Source organism: Patiria miniata, unplaced genomic scaffold, assembly GCF_015706575.1.
Source record: "Patiria miniata isolate m_02_andy unplaced genomic scaffold, ASM1570657v1 HiC_scaffold_7, whole genome shotgun sequence".
NCBI classification, from domain to species: domain Eukaryota; kingdom Metazoa; phylum Echinodermata; class Asteroidea; order Valvatida; family Asterinidae; genus Patiria; species Patiria miniata.
In genome coordinates this window covers 39,397,379-39,420,717 of record NW_024037074.1, presented here as the reverse complement: position 1 = coordinate 39,420,717, position 23,339 = coordinate 39,397,379, and the positions used below count along the sequence as shown (strand labels likewise).

The following is a 23,339-nucleotide window of genomic DNA, read 5'->3' as shown; positions in this document are numbered from 1 at the left end:
AGTGGTTTTTGTGGTGTAAGCTAGATGAGAATGCGTCATGACTGTTTTATTCCAATCTGATCTCAGGTGCGTAACTTGAAGTGGCTTGGTTTCCGCGTACCCCTGGCCATCGTCAACAAGGCTCACCAGGCCAACCAGCTCTACCCGTTCGCCATCTCCTTGATTGAGAGCGTCCGGACCTACGAGAGAACCTGCGAGAAGGTGGAGGAGAGACAGACCATCACCCTCCTGGTGGCCGGCTTGAAGAAGGAGGTCCAAGGACTCATTGCGGAGGTAAGCATCTCAAGAAACTTGCTGCTGTCCTCAAATGTCATTTTCTGTTGAGTGCTTTGGTAACATCTCTTGGTAGTGAAATTGTCATGATGTATCAAGAATGACCTCTAAGTTGAGTAATCGGTGAAAGCTTCTAAAGTGCAGATGATTTGGATGATATAAGACTGTTGTCTAGCATAAGGGGTAGTTCATACTTTAAGCAAATGTTAATGCTAAGCAAATTTGACATTACTGAACAATTGTGGAGAAATTATCCAACTGTGTTTGAGGCTTCGCTGCCTGTCGCCCATGCAGGCAATCGCGCCAAAGCACATGATCAACTCATGAACACACACACATACATGTACACGCCCTTTGCACTTAATAGTATTGCGGTGATCTTCTAACCTGATGACTCAAATTTGTGTTTGTGTTCAATGTTACACTGGTTATTAGTATTAATTCTGGTATGAACTGTGGCTTTGGGCTTCGTGACTGACTCAAAAAGAGATGTTTGGCATCTGAATGGATACGTGTACACATATGTTTAGGTGTCCGTTACCATTTAGGTTACCTGTTGCTGAAAGCCTCAGATCTGAGGCTAATCCTGCTTTGAAATACAGAGACACGGCACATATATGTTCAGCATTAATTCTCTTTCAATGGAATCATACCTGATTGAATAACATCAGAAAATAGGGTGAAAATGGACAATTTAGTATGCGTGTCACACTGACGCGTAGTGCGCGATATATCCGTGCTGTGTAGTGGATAGCGAGTTCTGTATGACGTCACAAGACTGCACTAACTGATGACTTGTGAAACATCTCAAATGAAGAATACATCACAAGAACCAAGTAGGCCTCAGGATTTGACATATAATAGATCTGGATCTCTGTCCCCTGAAGAAACAGTTATGGATGGAGTACATTCAAGAAACCTGCCTGGAAGTTTTAAGTTATACTAACCACAAATGTTGACTCTCTCTTGGCAGGGTGTGGCTCTCGTGTGGGAATCCTACAAGCTGGATCCTTATGTACAGAAGTTGGCTGAAGCAGTCTTCAACTTCCAAGAAAAGGTATACATTCCAACAATTTTATTCTCTAAGAAAAAAAATTATGTATCTGAAATTTTTTAATTCTACCTTTGTTGGGCAAGAGATTCTGGTTCTATTTGAAGCCATTTTTAATCTATTTCCCTTCATTGTCGTTAAATTTCCTCTTTTTTTTAGGTAGCTTTTAAGAAATACTTATACCCCACAAAAAAATACTTAGTCTAAGTTTGAGTTATGAGGAAGCGATTAATGGTTCAGGTAATTCAAGTCCAGTTGTTGGCCACTTGCTGTGGGTTCTTGAGCAATCCTCTTCGCTCACTTGCCTCGTTTCACCAACAATTATAGGAGGATACCGACATTAGCTGGGAAGTAACCTGTGATGGACTGGTATCCCATCCAGGCAGAATAGAAATGTCTAGGAAACCAGAGACAGGCACCAGCCTGACGAGCCATGTTTCTTGTAATGCCCTGCCCGAATTACTCGGCTACGGCTGGAAATTACACATGCGCCAATGGAAGCGGCTGCAGCCACTTCCCTTAGACCTGTGTGTTATTTCTAGCCGTAGCCAAGTAATTGAAATTGCACACGCGCCTATGGTAGCGGCTGCAGCCACTCCCCATAGACCTGTGTGTTATTTCCAGCCATAGCCAAGTAATAGAAATTACACACACGCCTATGGTAGCGGCTGCAGCCACTTCCCATAGACCTGTGTGTTATTCCCAGCCGTAGCCAAGTAATTGAAATTACACATGCGCCTATGGTAGCGGCTGCAGCCACTCCCCATAGACCTGTGTGTTATTTCCAGTTGTAGCCAAGTAATTGAAATTACACATGCGCCAATGGAAGCGGCTGCAGCCACTTCCCATAGACCTGTGTGTTATTCCCAGCCGTAGCCAAGTAACTGAAATTACACACGCGCCTATGGTAGCGGCTGCAGCCACTTCCCATGGACCTGTGTGTTATTTCTAGCCGTAGCCAAGTAATTGAAATTGCACACACACCTATGGAAGTGGCTGCAGCCACTTCCCATAGACCTGTGTGTTATTTCCAGTTGTAGTCAAGTAATTCGGTCACGGCTTAGCAAGCTGAACTCACCAGGAATGGCTATTTTTCTATGTTCAGCATTTGCTGATTCAAAGAAACATTGGATTTTCTTTTTTAAACGTCATCTTCATCTACAAATTCATCTTCCGGAGATTCTTAAGGCTCCTGACTTAATGGGATTCTGGCTCAATTTATGTCTGTTTTCTGCTTCAGGGACATCAAATCCTATAATAATGAGTCAAAAAATGTAGCATATTTTAAATTTGGATTGGACATGAAAGGCTTCTAAATGATTTTGGAGCCAGAGACAAAGCCGAAGCTGACATCGAATTCACGGTTTCGTAAACTCCCTATTTCCAAAATCAACCGCTTGTGTCTACATTAGATGCTGAATTCTATTATCATCTGATATTTGTTCAGGTTGATGATTTGCTGCTCGTTGAAGAGAAGATTGACAATGAGGTGCGATCCTTGGACCACTGTGACTACAACACCAATGTCTTCGCCGAGATCCTGAGCCACATTCAGAAGGAAGTGGACGATCTGAACCTGCACTCCTACTCCAACCTGCCGCAGTGGGTGGCCAAACTAGACATGGAGGTATGTATACTTAACCCACCCTCTCTGACTCTCAAATTTAACAAAGCCAGAATCAATCAAGTGACTGTTTTCAACAGTTGAGAGCTCCCTGCAGGATTGACTGGCTGTGAATGTTTATGTAACTATTCACAACTTTGCTTTGACTGTAGGTGATTGATAAGCCAGCTGTACCCACCATTTATCTGCTTTTTTGTCTGTTGATGGAATTCGACTAGTCACTGTCCTTAATAGAAATGTGATCTGACTGTTGGTGACTGGCCTGTGTATAAAGGCATGTCAGGGGAACAGGATTGATTTTTCTATTGTCTGGGTTAATGTAATTGGCCTTAATATTTTAAGGGAAGTAGTGCGATGAGAAGCCTATTTTCTTGGAGCAAACGGTAGAAGTGTTATACTTTTTGAACCAATGTAGCAATTTTGCTTCAATCTTAAAATAAAATATTGGAGATATGTAATTTTGAATTTTTCGTATGTGTTTACTTATGTCAAAAAACTTGAATTTATGTCTGTTTGTACCCCTAAAATGGTGTCAATAGTGTCCCCTCATGACGGTTTGATGTATAATTAAACACAAACTTGCCAGAACAGTACCAACATTACAGGATCATTTCAAAAATTCATTCAGTTTATCTGCAACTAAACTGATAAGAGAGAGTGTAAAAAAAGCCAAGCATATTTGAACTGTAGTTTTGTTGTGGCATTTGCTTCACTCTGAAATCATGGATAGTTAAGTGACCTTTAAACTGATATTGGATCAGTTTTTCTTGGGTTTTTTTCCAACAAAGAGTTTCCTGAACAATATTTTACTGAATGGCAACTCTTTCATTTGTAGGTTGAGAAGAGACTGGCTCGACGTCTACAGGCCGGTCTGCGAGCTTGGACCCAGTGCCTCCTGGGTAAGGACATGGGAATGGAGGACAGTATGGACACCGATGTCTCCAACAAGCACAAGCCAGGAGGCGAGCCCAAGATCACAGTAAGCAGTGCCAGATTTTTGCCAAAACCGTGTTCACATTGGACTTTTTAGGGTAAAAATCACCGAGATGATGGTTACTTTTTCCCATATTAAGTCCAGTGCAAACAGCCCTTTTGGTTACTTTGCCCAAGTGAATTGGTTACTTTTACTGGATTAACACTGCCCAGTTAAACTGACGTGTCAAATTTAGCAAAGACCAAAAGTCCAGTTAGGGCAGTGCGAGTGTATAGTGTGGAGGTCAAACTGCACATTGACACACATCACACACACGTGAATGATTACTGCAACTGGCATGTCTATTATTATTTATATGGGAAAGAATTCCATACTGGGCCACCACTCGGACTTCCTGCACTAAGTCTATGGGCATGACAGAAAAAGTTCAAGTATTTTAAGAATTTTTGCACTCCTTAAATACTGTTTCTTCATCAGATGTACAACTTTGGGTACTTTTCAGGTCTTATTAGGGAATATGAGTGGTGGCCCAGTATGGAACTCTTTCCCTTATATGTGCCCATAATTTTATCCATTTTTTTAAAGCAAAAGTCATGGTAAATTTTAGTATATTTCATAACAATGCATTAACATTTTACTATTGTTCTGGTAAAATCTCACTGAAAAAGTGAACAAAGACAGTGACATAGGGCTGGATAGCTCAGTTGGTAGAGCACTGGAACGGCAATCCGTATGTCAGAGGTTCAAACCCCGCTCCATTCAATTTCTTTGGTCAATAAAAATCTAAAGGGAATATACAACATTTGCTTTTGCTGTAATTTTCAGAAATGGATGGATATTTTTCAGGGGGTTAGTACTTTGTTAAATTGTTACACTGATTTGCTTAAAGTTGTGCGTTCGTAGATGCTGGAAAAAGCAAGAAAAACTATCATGTTCTTGTACTCTAGTTCCCTGTCCCCACTTAAGACGAAACGGAGAAATTTATAGACGTCAGGGAATTGTAAGGTCAGGGAACCAGTCTAGCTGGCTTGCACCCGTTCATGGGTGTGTAATCGATTGCAAACAAAATGGGACTAACTAAATATGGTAAATTGGGGGCAGTATTTGAAGAAATTTTTTTTTTCCCAACTGGTCGGACCAGCGTTGAAAATTGATACAAAAATACAACTTTTCTTGACAATGTCAGCACACCAGGTGCCATGCTTTTACAAGATGTGTTTAGACTGTTATTCACTAACAGTCCATTAACGTATTTCATAATCATTTGGAAGTTTTGTTTTTTGAGGTTTGCAAATGTTGCATATTCCCTTTAACTGCAGTGCAATAGTAATAATAAAACCATTTGCTTTTTGTTTGTTTTCCCAGGGCATGATCCACGAGATCCGCATCACCAACCAGGTCATGTACCTGGCTCCTCCCATCGAGGAGGCTCGCTTCCAGCTCATGCAGCAGCTCTTTGCCTGGGAACGCATCATCACAGGCCTCAAGCGACTAGAGAGCTCTCGCTACCAGGTTAGGGGCCCAACTCTAAGATTCAGGCATGCAACTTTTCCTCGGATCAGCTGATTTCCTCTTTTTGTACTTCCCAAGTGTGCCATTGAAAATAGAAAAACACTACAAAGTCTTGAAAAAATTTGAATTTCCTCTTTTTTTTGTGACTTCCCAGTTGCATGCCTGAAGATTACAACCCTAACTCCCTAGGGTGATTTACTGGGAACCTTCCTCATCCTTGCAAATCCCAACATCATAGGGTAAACTGTGCACGTAAACAGTTGGACTCTGTTTATTTGTGGTATGCCTAATCCCATGTAAAGCATGATCAGTTTACGAGTGCAGTACTCATCCTAACAGATTCCAACAAACCCTGGTGTTGGAGTTTGGCTGGTTGGGGACCGTTAGGGTTAATGGGATAATAGTGTGATGGAACAGTTATAAACTGGTTAAAACTGGCTGATATACTCTTGTCTTGTGCTATCTACAGTGTTTTAATTGAATGTAGTTATCTGTAATGTATGCAGGGCCCCTAAGGAAACCAGTTTTTAAAGGCACGCAGGAACATTTGCAATTACCTGGAAACATACCTACCGATTTAACGGAAAAAAATCCTTGCACAAAGTGAAGATAGGACTGGTACCAAATACCCTGTGAAATTATTCCGCCTGAAATGGTATCATTCGGAAGGAAACAATCATTGAAGGTGGTTTCAAAAATTTGCCTGAGGCACACCTTTTTTTTTAGGTGACTTGGCAATGGAATCCAGTTATGAGACCCCAAATATTGTGCATACATTTTCTCTGTTTTGTTTAAATGTAGAGCATCCACTGAGCTGAAATTTCAACACTTTAGTTGTTATACACCCTTCGTATGAGTTTGAGCAATTTTGTTGCTCCAAACCCAAAAAAAATGCACAAAAAGCAAATGACCTATGTTCTTGACTGTTCGAGCATATTCTGGGTAAGAATTATAAGAAGAAAGAAAGACATAAAGAAAGAAATATAAATTAATAAAGGAGCCTACATTTAAACAAAGTGGTTTTCAATGAATTGACAAATTATAATGTAATAATCAATCCATCAATCAATTGAGTAACACAACAATCATTGCTTCTTTCAACTAGGTGGGCATTGAGCAGCACGAGTCCAACAAGACGGCCGTCTATCGGACCCTCCTCAGCAAGCTCCCCGACGGCAAACAGGTCTTGGAGGAACCCTACGAGGCTATTGAGAAGATCCTCAAGCAAGTCCAGGAGTATGTCAAGGTCAGTAAAAGCCATACTTCATTAATGTTGTATTACACCTACTACATATGTGATGCGAATGCGAATCAAAAATGATGTCAGGAAATATTTGCTTGCGAAAATCGCCGGAATCGAAATGTGTTACCTTTTGAGAATATGCACCGCAAATACCTGCCATGACCTCACAAATTTGCATTCACAGTCGCTTTCGCGTCCTGTATGAACTGGCCTAGAAGTGGTTTCATTCTAGAATTATTATATGTGAGGCGTTCTGGCAAAATGAGATGGAGCTGGGCACAGGCCAAAGTGGAGAAAAATTGCAAAGAACAGAATGGGGGATTTTTTTTTCAATTTTCAGATTTATTGATATTTGTAGTCTTTGATATATCTACTACACAACTTTTAAAGAAATGGTGTAAAACTTGTGAATAAAAGTGTTTTAAGGAAAAATCAATTGGCATCTTTCTTTTTCACGAATACAAAACTCAAAAAAAAATTACAGGCCTTTTTCTCAGTGTTTTACTTTTTTGACGTGTTGATCATTGTGAACTTGAAACAGCCATAATATGTTAATAGATTCTTTGCTAAATTGCTATTTCCAGCAATGCAAACGTTATTCACTTTTGAATGAGACATTGACTGAAAAAAATCGGCCCGTGTTTAGGTATTGAAATATTACTTTACATTTCAAATTATTGGCTGCCTGACAATAATTCCGTTCTCGCGAGGTAGAGTGGTACCCGCCTCACAATCGGTATCAACCGGGAACCAGTCTGCTCGCAAAGTGAATCCATTTATGTGTAAAACAAAAACATTTTTTTTCCAAATAGTTGCAGGAAAAAAATTAGGTTTCTTTGGTTTGAATAAAACATACAAGTTAAAAAAAAATTATTAAAAGGGAAAAAAAAATCAAATTTGTTGAAGAACACAGGAGAAGCACATTTAACACACAAAAAAACTGAAAATTTTGTAATAGACAATTTGATTAAATTTTTAGAGGTGCTCAGTTTTGTGCAACACTTTTCTGTAATCGTGAAACACATTGGTCACTAATTGAAAGTATTAAGTAACTAAGTTGTTTTTGCTGTTTATAGGAGTGGCTTCAGTACCAATCCCTGTGGGACATGCAGCCCCACAACGTCTACACTCGCATTGGAGATGACTTGAAGCTCTGGATGCAACTGCTAGTTGAAATCAGGTAACAGCTAAATAAACAGCTTAAGGTACTCCAGAATTCAGTAGACGGCCTTGGTGGTTGATATCAAGCAATGGATGTACAAAGAACTACAAATTTAATAGGCTTGTCATGTATTTAAAGGCATATCGGATCATTTGCTTTTCATGCATTTTGTTTGTTTCCAATAATAACACCACTCAAAATCCAATGAAGAATGTTCAAAACATAACCTGTTGAATTTTCAGCTAAGTGGATACTACACTAAAACAACATGCACAACCTTTTGATCGCGAAACACGATAGCAGTCTTTATTTCTATAAAACTCTTTATTTCCGAAAATCAGTCAACTGACTGATTGTTGGAAATCAGCTACATTCCTTGATTTCTTCTACATGACAGCAAGCCAGATGGAATAATTTCACAGGTTGTTTAGCACCAGTACGATCTTTAATCCAAGTAAGCTTTTTGATAATAATTTGCTAGGTTACTTTTGGGATAAATTCAAATGATCCCATATGCCTTTAATTTCAATTCATTGGGAAAGAGTGGTAGTTAAGTCCTCACAAGAATTCAAGATGAGTCCCCCAAGTCCTCTAAATGTGGAGGACCGAGGCCTTGTGGTCTGGAGCACTGAACTCATGATCTTGTGGGTAAATCTGCAGGTTGTGGGTTCGAGTCCAGCCTGGGGTTGTGGTGCGTGTGCCCTTGGGCAAGGCACTTTGTCACCCATTGCTTCTCCCCACCCAGGAGCAGATGGGTACCTGTGAGGGCAGAGATGGTTATGTGTTTGATTAGCTGATTGCGCTGATATGAAAGCATTGAGCTGTATACTCCCCAGGGAGCTGAGATGGTCTTTGGAATGTTTCCATTGGCCTGGTGGATGGCAGTAATAATATTGTACTGATAACCTGGTTGATATGTGTGCTAAATAAATCAATATTATTATTAGTAGTAGTAAAAGTTGTAGACAGAGATGTTGCCAAGTGGAAGTCAATCACAGGTCAATCACAAGTCAGTCACAAGTTGTCAAGTCTTGAGTCAAGTCATGAGCCATTAAACAAACTACAATAAAGTTCCTTGTGATTGCCTCGTAATGGACTTGTGATTTGACTTGTGGTGGACTTGTGATTTGACTTGTGGTGATGATTGACTAATATTCAATTACTGCAGCCCGTTGGTAAGTCTAATTTTTGTTCACGTTGTAGACAATCTCGCACCACGTTCGACAACGCCGAGACGCGCAAGGAATTCGGCCCCATGGTGGTGGACTACGGCAAGGTGCAGTCCAAGGTCAACATGAAGTATGACGCCTGGCACAAGGAGATCCTGAGCAAGTTTGGTAACAACCTGGGATCTGAGATGACGGACTTCCACGGCTCCCTGGCAAAGGTCAGAGACAAATTCACAACCAAATAGGTCATTTATTGAGTAAACGAGGGTGCCGTAAAGCAATTTTGCTAATTTCAGGATGTGAGGATTTGTCTTGATTTCAGGATTTTTAAAGAGTCCCTTGTGAAATCTGAAGTTCCTGAGGTTAGACTGGGGGGTAAAATTTTGCAGGGGGGAAATGTGAAGGATTTTTCCCGATTTCAGGATTTTTTTTTAACCAGCACTGTCTTTTACGTAGTACTGGACCAAGTCTGCCAAAATCCATCAATCACACTGCTTCCAATGCAGGCTTTGCTTTAGTCGTCCAGGCCCAAGTCCATCATACTCCCATCAATATTTAGTCCAACCAGGCCTGCAGGACCAAGTCCCCCAAAATGGGGGGATGGATTTTGATGGAGTTGGGGAGGTTGAGGGTTAAGGATTTTGAAAGAGTCCCTTTTGAAATCTGAAATTCCTAAGGTTTTACCGTACAGATGTTTTTACCTATAAAGGTTTGTAAATATAGAACCAAAAAATGGGTAGTTCAAGGCGTGCCTTTGGGCGAATACAAATACCATACTGACCCTATGTTACTCTGGACCCTCAGTGACCTTCAGACTCTCTGGAAATTATTGTGTGGATTTTTCATTCAACTCAATCTCAACCCTGGTAATGACAGCAGTTTGGGGTACAAACAGGCATTCAGGCCAGATTATTTGCATAAGTTTGCATGTTGCTGGTTAAAGTTTTCCCCTTCCCCTGTTTTTCTTTCTTCAAAAATGATCACACTGCTTCAGTGTATCCGATGTGGGAATAGCTCTGTTTAACATTCACAAATTTAATCTCCTAATTGCCTAATTTTTAGTTTTACTTCATTTGAATGATTGATGAAAAGAGTCATTCCATAAATCTGTGTCCATGTTACATCTGATATAAGATTGTGTAAATTCAGGACATATTCCTCAATGCCTTCTATCTCTATGAGTGATTATGTAAAGCAAAGTACTTGCCAAACAAATACAAATAGTTTTGAAGTCAATTTTAATGATATTTGCATGGCAAATTACACAGGTCAGGTGTAACAGGAAAACAAAAAAATGTCACACTTTTGGACCCCATTTGGGAATCTAATTTCAGGTGTTTTTCTTTGTTTGATACCATTAGTCTCGCACGGAGTTGGAGCAACACTCAGTGGACACGGCCAGTACCTCTGATGCCGTCAGCTTCATCACCTACGTACAGAACCTCAAGAGGAAGTACAGGGCCTGGGAGAAACAGGTCGAGGTGAGTCATACACACGCTGATACTCGGTGTGACATACACATTCTGGGTTTTTTTTGGGTTGTTTTGTTTTAATCAAATGAAAATGAACTTCTTTTATTCAGCTGAAAATTTTGAGAAGGGGTATTAGTGCATGGATTCCATAATTGTTGAGAGGGGTATAAATCTGAGCGCAACCATTACCACTGTTTTAAGGCCGAGTTTATAGTAGATCGCGCGATGATCGCGCGACTGTAAAATTGATGCGCGATCATCTTACACGCAGTTTATAGTTGTCACTGATGTGCCAGCAACTAGTCTCTGAAAGACGCTGGGGACGTCACCACAGAGTTTAAATAATTGAATTTTGACATGGTCACTGACCTCAGTTTTCATCATTGAACGAATAGACCTATCTTTCGGCGACACGTGGTTGGCTCATTTTGCCAACCACAGGTTGCCAAACTTTGGAAGGTCCCACACTGCAAAAATGAAGAATAGTTATTAATTATTACAAAAATGTTATTTCATTTTTGAAAATACATGATTATCAACAAACATTACACAATAATTCCCAAACAAGCCTTTTACTTATGTAATGAGGGTGTTATGAGGACTTTTTAGGAAAAATATGTTGCCAACCACGACTTCGATTTATGCGCTTGCAGCAGCCCATACAAATTGGCGCTCAATGTTTACAAACGATAGAAAGGTCTATAGGATTGCTTGATCTTTGAGAAATAATGAAAATGCAAATACAAGTTATTAATCGAACAAAATTGACGACTGTGTTTTTGTAAAGCAATTTTCGGGTGTTTTGCTATACGGCAGGCTGATAACAGAATCGAAAATGAACAGAAAACATTATTGTCAGTAATATGTGAAAGCAAATTTCTACCTGAGGATGAAGGGCGAGACATCAAAAGTCGACATTATACGTGTTATATTTATTTATTTACCTAATATTTTCAATGAATTTACTTTTGCTTAAATGGTATAAGACGTCGATTAGAACCGAACAGCGAACAACAACCCACCAGAGCGAGAAATAGTCGTAATTTTATTCAGCAGTAACAATTCTTGATTGTTATATTTCACAGTTGAATTTTGCTTGTGTATCGTGTATGATGCGCATATGTTTACAACTGCCACGCGACGAATATAAAGTGCCAAATAAATACTGAGCATTCAGCGTCCATCAATGTTGGATGTTTGTCATCGCGCGACCAACTATAAACTTGCCTTGACACCTGTTTGCCTTGGTCATTTAGATGTACCGTGGAGGACAGAAGCTGTTGGAACGTCAGCGCTACCAGTTTCCTTCCAGCTGGCTGTATGTGGATAACATCGAGGGCGAGTGGGGCGCTTACAATGAGATCATGAAGCGTAAGGACACAGCTATCCAACAACAGGTAAGGAGCTCGTGTATAGGTCTCATTCAAATGACGGCATTTCCTACAGACCATCCGTGTGCATAAAGCGCATCGGCTGCGTCGTTTTTCGAACACATTTCAAGCAACAAGCGCATGTGTTTGGAACATTTTCAACACTGCGCAATGCGTGCTTGATAGCGTAAAATACGCAGTTGCAGTTCTCCTACAGAGATGGCTGTCATTGAGCGAGCCCTATTGGATTGACTTTGCAAAGGGTTTTCCAGACTTGACTTTTATCAGGCTGCAGCCTCAAGAGAAATTAACTCCCCTGACCTTCGGGAATCTGCTCAAGTATAGTTCCCTTCTCTGCTTTAATATCCCAGAAGTAACCTACTAAATTATTACCAAAAAGCTTACTTGAATTAAAAATCCTACTGGTACCAAACACCCCCAGTGAAATTATTCCGTCTGGCTTGCTGTCATTTGCTGTTTTCTCGAAAAGTGTAATATAACTTCAACAGGTAAGGTTGTTTACATTCTTCTTTGGATTTTGAGTGGTTTATTATTGGAAACAAACAAACTGCATGAAAAGCAAATTATCCTGTTTGTCTTTAAGGCCATCAAATTAGTTAGAGGCCAAATTTTACAATATTAATAAAATAAATATTAGGGTGAGCATAAAAGGCTTGAATTTTTTTCTGGAGCACAAGTTGGGTTTGGAAAACCTCCAGAGTATGTTGCAGTTTTCAGTTTGATATAAATTGTTTGTAAAGTGTCTTTATCATTAAATTCATGTGACTAAGGCGTTAAAGGGTGAAAGTTACAACTTTGAGCATTTTGTTGGTGCATCATATGCATTTCTAATACTGATATGGCTCTGTAAGGTACAAGAAGTGTTATCTTGAGGTGTCGGTCAGTATGCTCTGACTTTCTTCAGGGGAAACATCAAAATAACTCCTCATTTTCGTCTCAGCCATCTCTATTTTAAAGTAGTGACTTTACATGTTGTATATGGGCAATTCTAGCGATTCACAATGCAGTGCGCCACCAAGAGTTTGCCATGGAGAGTAAACTTTTCAAGTTACGGTCTACAAAACATGGCCAGAAGACAACTTCAGCTAATTTGTTATTCGAGTCCAGCCAGGGTCATGGTGCGTGTGCCCTTGAGCAAGGCACATTGTCACTCATTGCTTCTCTCCACCCAGGAGTAAATGGGTACCTGTGAGGGCAGAAATGGTTATTGTGATTGAATAAGCTTGCTTGCGCCTAACAGGCAGCATCGAGCTGTATACTCACCAGGGAGCTGAGATGGTATTTGGAATGTTTAATTGGCCCAATGATCAGGGGTAATAATAATACTGTAAGCGCTTTGATTTAGTTTACTAATAAGAGCGTTCTTAAATGCTGATTATTATTGATTGGGGCATAGCGTTCTGCGCCTTACCAAAAATCACCATTTTGATAAAAAAGAAAAGAAAAGGGCAAACATACACTCGAATCATACGCTTATGAAACTACTGACCGGAAAAACGAACAATTTCAAATGTCCCGCGCTGCGAATTTGTCGACCATCTCCCACAATGCACTGGGAAAAATTAATTCTCCATGGCAAACTCTTGGTGACGCACTGCATTGTGAATCGCCCGAATTCTAGTGTCATGTAATGTCTGTGACAGAGCTTTTAAGAGCTCAGTGGATAAACCTGAAAATGTGTTTTTCAAATCTCACACATCTATCATCTAGTAATGGTCACTATCATCTAGTAATGGTCAAGGAGATTACAGACTAGGAGTTTTGTATCATTTTGCACAATTTGCTCTGTCATGGACATTACACTTCCTTTCATAACGCTGGAATTGCAAAAACCACTCCTGAGTCATTACTTTAGATTTGTGATTGGATTTCGTCCAACTCAACAATACATTGGATTCAATTTCATCAAAGTTGTTGTCTCTTCCTGTTTAAAGGTTGCCAGCCTGCAGATGAAGATCGTGTCGGAGGACCGGACCGTGGAGGCTCGCACCACAGAACTCCTGACGGAATGGGAGAAGAACAAGCCCATCGACGGCGAGCTGAGGCCAGACCTCGCCACCAACACCCTGACCATCTTCGAGGGCAAGTTTGCTCGGCTGAAGGAGGACCGGGACAACATCACCAAGGCCAAGGAAGCGCTGGAACTCCAAGAAATCGGTGAGCAATCCAATCTGATTTTTGTTCTCTGAGAATGAAACATAAGTGTTCACAAATGTTCACTAAGGCCAAAAAAAAAAAGTCTCCGGTTTCTGGTATGGAGCTTGCCCAAAAAGTGGTGCGGTGACGCGGCTTTTTTTTTTTTTTAACTGATTTTTTGCTTCAAATGTCGGCTGATGACTGCAAATGGTGCCCGACTAAACTTAGTGCAAATATATGGGAGTCCAGAGAGGCCACATAAAGCTTATTCTCGACTATAACCCAATCTAAAAACACGTGCATACCAGAAACCGGAGACTTTGTTTTATGGCCTAAGGGTACATAACGAAACCTAATGAAAGCTAAAGAGCGAAGACAATAAAGAAATGTTCAGTCTTAGAAACGGGAGGAATTATAGACTGCAGAGTAGCATTCCATGAGTCGATTCTAAGGAAGCATTACAATCTTACATCGTAATTTGCTGTTTGAATTGGTTTGAGGATCTTTTATAATTGTCCAATGCTTTGTAACTTTCATAACATCAAATTGGAATTGATGGTCAGTCTTTGAGTCTTTGTTACATCGGAAGCATCTTTCCAGTAGTTGTTCAGATGCATGAACTAATAATCCCTCCCATGGTGAAAATAATTTAAAAGATAAGGTGTATAAATCCATAGACAAAAGGTACATTAGAGAACAGTCAATTTCTCATAAAAAAAATCTAATTATGAATGAGAGTGATCTGATGTGAGCTTCTTCCAGCACATCTGGTAAGAGGAATAACTGTGTAAACTCAAGCAAGCTTGATGGTCAAGTAGTTACAACGTCATCATTTGTAATTATTGTGTTTGGATCCTGTCCAAGCAAGCTTGTTAAATTTTAATATTTTGTTTTGCCCTTAATAACATAAGCACTGTATACTTAGTGCTGTCCGAGGGTTTGCAAGAAAAAATAAAATTCCAAAAGTTAACTCAAGTGGGACTTGAACCCATGACCTCCTGCTTACTAGTGCAGACATCTTAACACTGGACCACCGAGCTAGCCGGGGTCCGTCGGCTGGTTTAAATCTGATGTAGCGGTGGGTATCGCAATCAATCACTGTTAAGTGTGAGGAATTTTGAATTTTTCTCACAACAATAAGGATACAATGCTTATAAATTTTCACTGGTTAAATTCAAAGCCCAAAGTTTGAATTATTTGATATCCATTCACTCCTCAAGGTGTGGCCAGTCCTAGCGAGGAGCGAGTCCAGGTGGCCCTGGAGGAGCTCCAGGATCTCAAGGGAGTCTGGTGTGAGCTGGCCCGCATCTGGGAGCAGATTGACGAGCTCAAGGAGAAGCCCTGGCTGTCGGTGGCTCCCCGCAAGCTGCGACAGAGCCTGGACGCACTGATGACGCAGCTCAAGAGCTTGCCGGCGCGGCTGCGACAGTACGCCTCCTATGAGCATGTACAGAGGGTGCTGAAGGGATACGCCAAGGTACTAGATCACAGTTTAATGGGATTTTCGAAAACGTAAGCTTTGTCTTATCTACAGGGTGAGTTAAAAAAAAAAAAAAAACCCAAATGTCGGGACCATTGTTTTAGTGAGGTTCTGCATGTAGCACTTTCAAAATCTAGGATACGAAAGCCCAATTCATCAGCTTTCTTCTAGTATAGGAATCATTCGAATCACTCGTGTGCTTTTTAAGTTACGGAGTTTTAAACACAACCACCGTTTTAAAGTCTGTCCACAGATCACAAAAAAGGTGTGCCTTCTTTCAGCAAAACAAAACAATTCACACACATCCTACTGTGATTTGTTTTCATTTCGCTGAAAGAACACTGAATTTTTTGTGATCCGTGGACAGAACCTTAAATCGGCGGTTGTGTTAAAAACTCTGTAACTTGAAAAGTACATGAGTGATTTGAATGATTCTTGTACTAACAAAAAGCTTATGAATTGAGCTTTCATATCCTAGATTTGGAAAGTGCTACATGCAGAACTTCACTAAAACAATGGTCCCGACATTTGGGTTTCGTTTTTTTTACTCACCCTGTACTGTTACCAACCAGGTCAATGTGTTAAAATATGACATCATAGAGCAAGTTCGGCCAAGGACAATTAGTTGACAAGTGGTTGATTTGTGTCGTAACTTGCGTCGCACTAATAGCAACATGCGAATGCCTCTAGTCAAAGGCCCAGTTTATTGCCTCTGCTTACCGTTAGCGAAAAAATCCCTGCTTACTATAGCAGAAAATTGTGTACTTACGGTAAGCGTATTTCACGCGTTAGCGTGGAAGTTTGGCTTCTACGCATTCGTGCATCCCGTATCTAATGATTCTGTGCTTACAGGGTAAGGGAATTTTTCTGCTAGCGTGGTTAGCTCAAAAGAGTTATCGTAAGCGCGAAATTATGTGGTTAGCATAACCATGAAATTGGGCCCTGGTCACATTGACGTCATCCCAAAACTTCTTGGTCCTGGCTCTGAGCAGTGCTTTATGATGCGCATGGTTATTGGTAACCAGTGATGCAACGTTGTCCTGGGCTCTGGCTCTAAGTAGTCCACTAGAGTAGTCTAACTATCCTGCGTTTGAGTGAAGTTAATTGAACTATGGTTCATCATAGTCCTCTGAACTTGCTCATGTTCGCTTACAAACTATGTCAGGATGTTAGACCTGATATCGTATCCACTTTTACAAGCCAGGCTAATCTATTCAGCCTAACTTTCCCAAGTCCTCCAAAATTCTCTTTGCAAAATGGAGGTTTTTGCAGGATTGAGGCTATATGGCAAAAAATGTGTGACTGATTTTTGAGGATGAACTGTGTCAAGGTCTTGGGCCAGACCTTGTGTTGTTTGCTCTCAGCCGTGCATAAATTTAGGCCTAAAATATACTTGAAATCCTCCGCACTGCTCCAGGATGTCACTGGCTGTGCTTCAACATTGACAGTGATTGCTGGAGGATTTTTGCAGGATTGAGGCAGTGGTCACCCCTCCAATGACCACATTCAAGAAAAAAACGGAATATTTTGCAGGATTGAGGCTGTATGCAATTTTTACATGGAGGCAGTTGGAGGAATTTGCAGGATTGAGGTTGCATCCCAGCAAAAATGCCTAGGGAGTTAGGGTTAAGCCTGATATCAAATCAACTTTTTCCAATCTGGCCAGTATATAATACCTTGTATCACAATCCATCCATGCTCAGCAATTACTTCAGTTTACCAATTACCAACATGCAACCAAGTCAGTGAATTAAACCTTGTGTCATAACTGGCCTTTACCAGCACAGTCGGTGTGTTAAACTGTATTAATTCCTAACCGGGGCCTTTATTAAACCAGGTCAACATGCTGGTGGTGGAGCTCAAGTCGGAAGCCCTGAAGGAGCGACACTGGAAGCAGCTGATGAAGCGTCTCAGGGTCAGCTGGGTGCTGTCAGAGCTGACCCTGGGCCTGGTCTGGGACGTGGACCTGCAGAAGAACGAGAACATCGTACGCGACATCATCAACGTGGCTCAAGGAGAAATGGCCCTGGAGGAATTCCTCAAACAGGTTTGTAGGTTCTGACGTTTTGCTCTAGGAGCAAGTAGCTTAGTAAATCTTCTTGGTCAGCAGGCCTAACTTCCTACAATTTTTTTTGCAAGGAGCTGTTGAAATACTCTAAATTACGCTATATTTTTTAGCAAATTAGGGTACTTTAACTCTTCAGTTTTAGGGGTTCAAACCACTGATCTGTATATAAAGACTGGATAGCGTACAGAAAGCTGCAGAAGAATGCCATTTGAAGCCATATTAGAGAGACCGGCTGGTGATCTATAAAGCACAAGTTGCCGTCTTTGTAACAGCGTGGTTCGCCTGGTTTACGTTTTGTCCACCGCCATGACAACGTTTCACAATTTGTCAAACATCGTGGTTTACTTTTGAATGCTGCAGCTCACTTTTTGCGATATTTGAAAATATAATCACGACAGAAATTGATTGAAGCTGATAGAAAACAGTTTCACAATTCGTTGTACTGAAACCTTTACGGCGCCTTTTTTTACATGTGTATGGAGAAAAAAGAAATAATAAAGTTAAATACCAATAATATTTTTATCTGTTTAGGTCCGTGATGTCTGGCAATCCTACGAGCTGGATCTGATCAACTTCCAGAACAAATGCCGGATCATCCGCGGCTGGGACGACCTTTTCACAAAGGTCAAGGAGCACATCAACAGTGTGGCAGCCATGAAACTCTCCCCATACTACAAGGTAGGTTCCCTTTTCAACAAATAAGAGAAGAACGAAAAATCAAACACAAGTTCGCACCGCAAGATGCCCCGTAAAACCTCATAGATTCTCCTGCTGAAACTTGAGCACATCAACAATGTAGCGGCCATGAAACTCTCCCCATACTACAAACTCTCCCCATACTACAAACTAGGTTCCCTTTCCAAACTAATCAGGGGAAGAATGCAAAATCAAATGCAAGGTTGCACCTCGAGGTGCCCCGTAAAACCTCGTAGAACCTCCTGGTGAAACTTCAGCACGTCAACAATGTGGCGGCCATGAAACTCTCCCCATACTACAAGGTAGGTTCCCTTCCCAAACAAATTAGGGAAGGATGCAGAATATAACGCAAGGTCCCACCTCCAGGTGCCCAGTGAAACCTCGTAGAACCTCTTGGTGAAACTTGAGCATATCAACAATTTTGCAGCCATCAAACTCTCCCCATACTACGAGGTAGGTTCCCTTCCCAAAGGAATAAGGGAAGAATGCAAAATCAAACCAAGGTTGCACCTCAAGGTGCCCAGTGAAACCTCGTAGAACCTCCTGGTGAAACTTGAGCACAGTCAACAATGTGGTGGCCATGAAACTCTCCCCATAATACAAGGTAGGTCCCCTTCCCAAACAAATTAGGGAAGAATGCAAAATCAAATGCAAGGTTGCACCTCCAGGTGCCCCGTAAAACCTCGTAGAACCTCCTGGTGAAACTTGAGCACAATCAACAATGTGGCAGCCATGAAACTCTTCCCATCCTACAAGGTAGGTTCCCTTTCCAAACTAATCAGTCGAAAAATGCAAAATCAATTGAAAGGTTGCACCTCGAGGTGCCCCGTAAAACCTCGTAGAACCTCCTGGTGAAACTTGAGCACAATCAACAATGTGGCGGCCATGAAACTCTCCCCATACTACACAAAAAAAGCGACGCATGTAATCCGCGGATCACCTTGTCTTGTTTTGTTGTTGTTTTTGATCTGTAACAGATTGTTGTTCTGTTTGTTTTGACATCAGGTGTTTGAGGAGGATGCGTTGGCATGGGAGGACAAGCTGAACCGCATCAATGCCCTGTTTGATGTCTGGATTGACGTCCAGCGCCGATGGGTCTATCTGGACGGCATCTTCTCAGGCAGTGCTGACATCAAGCATCTCCTGCCGGTGGAGACGCAGCGATTCTCAAGGTACTCATCTCAAAATATTCATCTCCAGTCCTGCAGCTTATTTCGAGAAACAGTGCGAAAAATTGTTTTTGCGCAGCTACGCAATAAGCTAACAGTTGATTACACACAAAAAATTTGCTGCTGCTCTACTAAGACCCCTCGACGCATTTGAATATTCCCTGAAAGTAGCTCTTCCGTTGCTATTTTAAAAATCCAATTTGGATTTAAGTTCCCTGGCGCAGCAACTAGATCACTTATCAGCAAAGATGGTATTCACTTACAATGGGATGGCTGTTTTCTGTTTGGAAACCTTGATTTCTGGCTTTTGTGTCAATCTTAATGTTGCATTTTGTCCTTCACCGACAAAACTATATACTCATTGTGCACTCAGTCCTGTCAGAGAGCTTGCGAGAAGAAAATTCACACGCTTGCTTGGGTGGGCCTCGAACCCATGCCTGCCTGCTTACTAGTGCAGACGTCTTACCACTAGACCATTGAGCTTGCTTCAGTCGGCTGGCTGGTTTGAATGTGATATACCAGCGGGTACTGCATTCGATATCTTATATAATGAAATTTTATTTGTTAATTACTTGAAACCTCCAGTTTTCATCGCCCTACCCTTCCAAGTTTTCTTCTTACATCTTGCGTTCATTTTTGTAACCTCTTAAGATGACCCTTCCTTGTTTTGCAGCATCAGCACAGAGTTCCTGGCCCTGATGAAGAAAGTGGCCAAGTCTCCCCTGATCCTGGACGTGGTCAACATCCCTGGCGTCCAGCGCTCCTTGGAGAGACTCGCGGACCTGCTGGGCAAGATCCAGAAAGCTCTCGGAGAGTACCTGGAGAGGGAGAGGGCTTCCTTCCCAAGGTGAGGTTCAAGGTCCCTGCTTCCATCTTCAACATTTTGCAAAAAGCTCTTTGAGTCTGTGACATGGTCAGTGTTGTAGATGAGGTACTTGTGATGGATCACAAGCCCTGTACAAGTAAATCACAGATCAATTCACATCTGGACCAATTAGTTTGCATTACTCCCGCAGAAACCTAGATGAGTCCATAGTTGGATAATGAATAACGTAATCAAACATCATTCTCAACAGATTCTACTTTGTGGGAGACGAGGACCTTCTGGAGATCATCGGCAACAGCAAGAACGTGGAGAAACTCCAGAAGCACTTCAAGAAGATGTTTGCTGGAGTTTCCGCCCTGAACCTGAGTGAGGATCTCAGCCTGGTCCTGGGCATTGCCTCCAGGGAGGGGGAGGAGGTAAAGACAGGGCACCAGACCTCAAGAGTTGTAAAATCATGCCAATCACGATTCAAAACATAAGTCAAATCACAAATCAATCATAAGTCAAACTGCAAGTCAAATTTCTAGTCAAATCACAAGTCATATCAGAAAAAGAATGAAAGTCGACATGCATGATTCGGCGATTGGCCAAGATAGCCCACGAACATCTTTTGACCCTTTTCCAGTGGGGTCCCTTGGGAGAAGATGTGAAAGGAAATTACAATTTTAGAGGTGGGAGGAAAATCCCAGAATGGTGTTCTAGGGGAAACCCACGGAATCAGACAGGGACTGAAAACCCAATCCAGATATTGGCCCAGGCGGGATTCGAGTCCGGGTCACAGTGGTGGAAGGTCGAGGAAAGAACTGCTACGCCAACCTGATCCCAAAATCACTCATTGACTTGCAGTTCAAATCACAAATCTAATCACAAGTGAAATGGTAAGTATATCCCAAGTCATATATCTACCAAGAAAAAGTAATGTTTGAGTTCATTTGACTTGCTTGCGACTCGACTTGAGACCGGACTTTTGAGGTGATTTATGATTGACTTGTGATTGACTTTGGTTGTTGTATGAGAGATTTGTGATTGACATGGGATTGTCCTTTGATTGACTTTCTTACAACATTGCAAGATTTTCAGATAATTTGCTTGCATGGTGCAGACTTTTATTGACAAGATGTTGGTAGAAGTGACAATTAAAGCCTCCTTTTACTTTGAGGAACTGATCAGTATCGAGTCATGGGAGCTCAAGTTGCTTGCGTGTATCTAAGTTCAAACATTGAGTAAAAAGTCAAGCCTGTCCCTACACCATATGGCTCATCGGACCGGCGTTTATCTCTGGTTTCCTTGGCATGAAACGACTGAGAATATTTCTATTCCCCCTGCATGGGATGCCAGTCCATCGCAGGTTACTTCCCAGCTAATGGCGTTACCTATTTATACTCCTGGGTGTAGAGAGGCAAGTTTGGGTGAAGTGGCTTGCCCAAGGACACAACACACAGCCAGGAGCAGGATTCGCACCCCTGAGCCTTCGATCATGAGTCAACCCCCCCCCCCCCCCCCCCCGTTCAAACTTTAACGTTGGCTTTAATATCCTAACCTTGTCCCCTTTTGCCCCAATAAATGTTTTGTTCAAGACCCCCGTGTCCATTACTGAGCCCCCCCCCCCCCCCCCCCGTTCAAACTTGAACATTGGCACCCCCCCCCCCCTCCCCATCATTCAAACTTGAACGTTGGCTTTAATTTCCTAACCTTGTCCCCTTTTGCCCCCATACAGGTTTTGTTCAAGACCCCCGTCTCCATCACCGAGCACCCCAAGATCAACGAATGGCTGACGCTGGTTGAGAACGAGATGAGAGTGACCCTAGCCAAGCTGCTGGCCGCGGCCGTGATGGGCATGGCTCAGTTCCGAGAGGGGGAGATCGACTCCGCCAAATTCCTGGAATGGGTGGATCAGTATCAGGTAGGCTTGTCTTCTCCATCTAAATCACTGAAAAAAAACAACTAAGTGCCTCTTGGAGCTTTATGGTTGTAGAGAGGTTTCGCATGTAAACGGATATGCGTATTCATACCTTTACAGGGTGAGTAAGAGTGATTTGCACCCGAGTTCACCATTTTTTTGGTGGCAAATAGAGCATATTGAGAAAAAACACTGAATATTTCACATGAATGATTATTACCTTTTCTTCGACAGGAATTTTGAATTTTTCAAATTAGAGGCTGTGGTGAGGAGTTAGGCCATTTTCATTGAAGTCGCTCGTTTTCCATAAATTTGTTTTCAATAAATTTGTTGAACCATGGAATCGTGGTCAGAGTGTTTTCAGCGTGTGTTCTTTGCTAGCGCTTTTCTTCAAATTTGTATAATGGAACTTTCACCAAATATCTCCAAAATACCAGCCTATAAAATATCTCATTTGCACTTGTTTTGATTATTGCTACATATTGTTTAAATTTTCTTTAAAATGTTGAGTCCAGATCATTCTGACTCGCCCTATAGCTATCCGTAGCTGTGAACGACCATCCTGCATACCCTTAGTTATCGGAACTGTTGCCAATAAAAGCTGTAATCCAAAGTGGTAACCTTTTGATGAAATCCTGGTATCTATGGCTAATCCTGCTTTGAAACACAGACAAGTGGCATGCATGTTTCTCAAGAATGCATCCTCTTTCAAGTTACTATGCGCTTCACACTGATTCCTAGTGGGGAATTCTATCCATGCTGTGTTGCAAGTTGCACATGATGTCACAAGACCATACAAACTGATGACCTCTTTGGCATGCTAATTGTATTCGTTTGACAGATGTAGTATTTGAGAAAACTGGTTGTTCTCAGAGATTGTTAGGGCCTCAGCTCTGTTAGAACCGATATTCATAAATACCTAAGACAGTTTACCCATTTCTATTGGTCGAGAGCCTGTCACGTGGCCGGTCTTAAACGGATGATAAAGACATGGCTAGCTGGTGTTAAACACTTTTCCAGTGTCACATGAAATTCGGACTCCTAAAAATCCAGTGCCTCTTGCCTTTGTAGTGGTTGAATGTTCACAATCCTCACATAGGCATGCACAGTACTACCAGTGGGTCAGAATTTTATAGTCCTAAATTCACAATGCAATGCCCCAGGTGCATTCTGCGCGACTTCGCACAGTACACGCGCGCGCCAATCTTCATAAAAGGAGTTCTTTACATCTTA

At 41.6% G+C, this 23,339-nt stretch overlaps 1 protein-coding gene across 1 annotated transcript in view; it reads left to right on the top strand.

Moving 5' to 3' along the window:
- LOC119745762 (cytoplasmic dynein 1 heavy chain 1-like) overlaps window positions 1-23,339 on the top strand; it is a 118,599-nt gene that overhangs the window by 16,541 nt on the left and 78,719 nt on the right. The window contains exons 14-31 of the mRNA XM_038222353.1: window positions 67-273; window positions 1,247-1,330; window positions 2,772-2,951; window positions 3,784-3,927; window positions 5,248-5,394; window positions 6,500-6,640; window positions 7,714-7,817; window positions 9,003-9,186; window positions 10,330-10,449; window positions 11,697-11,837; window positions 13,766-13,988; window positions 15,188-15,444; window positions 17,285-17,494; window positions 18,047-18,193; window positions 19,217-19,383; window positions 20,054-20,227; window positions 20,457-20,622; window positions 21,924-22,109. Of these exons, the coding sequence (XP_038078281.1) occupies window positions 67-273; window positions 1,247-1,330; window positions 2,772-2,951; window positions 3,784-3,927; window positions 5,248-5,394; window positions 6,500-6,640; window positions 7,714-7,817; window positions 9,003-9,186; window positions 10,330-10,449; window positions 11,697-11,837; window positions 13,766-13,988; window positions 15,188-15,444; window positions 17,285-17,494; window positions 18,047-18,193; window positions 19,217-19,383; window positions 20,054-20,227; window positions 20,457-20,622; window positions 21,924-22,109 (2,982 nt within the window). The remainder of the gene's footprint in view (window positions 1-66; window positions 274-1,246; window positions 1,331-2,771; window positions 2,952-3,783; window positions 3,928-5,247; window positions 5,395-6,499; window positions 6,641-7,713; window positions 7,818-9,002; window positions 9,187-10,329; window positions 10,450-11,696; window positions 11,838-13,765; window positions 13,989-15,187; window positions 15,445-17,284; window positions 17,495-18,046; window positions 18,194-19,216; window positions 19,384-20,053; window positions 20,228-20,456; window positions 20,623-21,923; window positions 22,110-23,339) is intronic.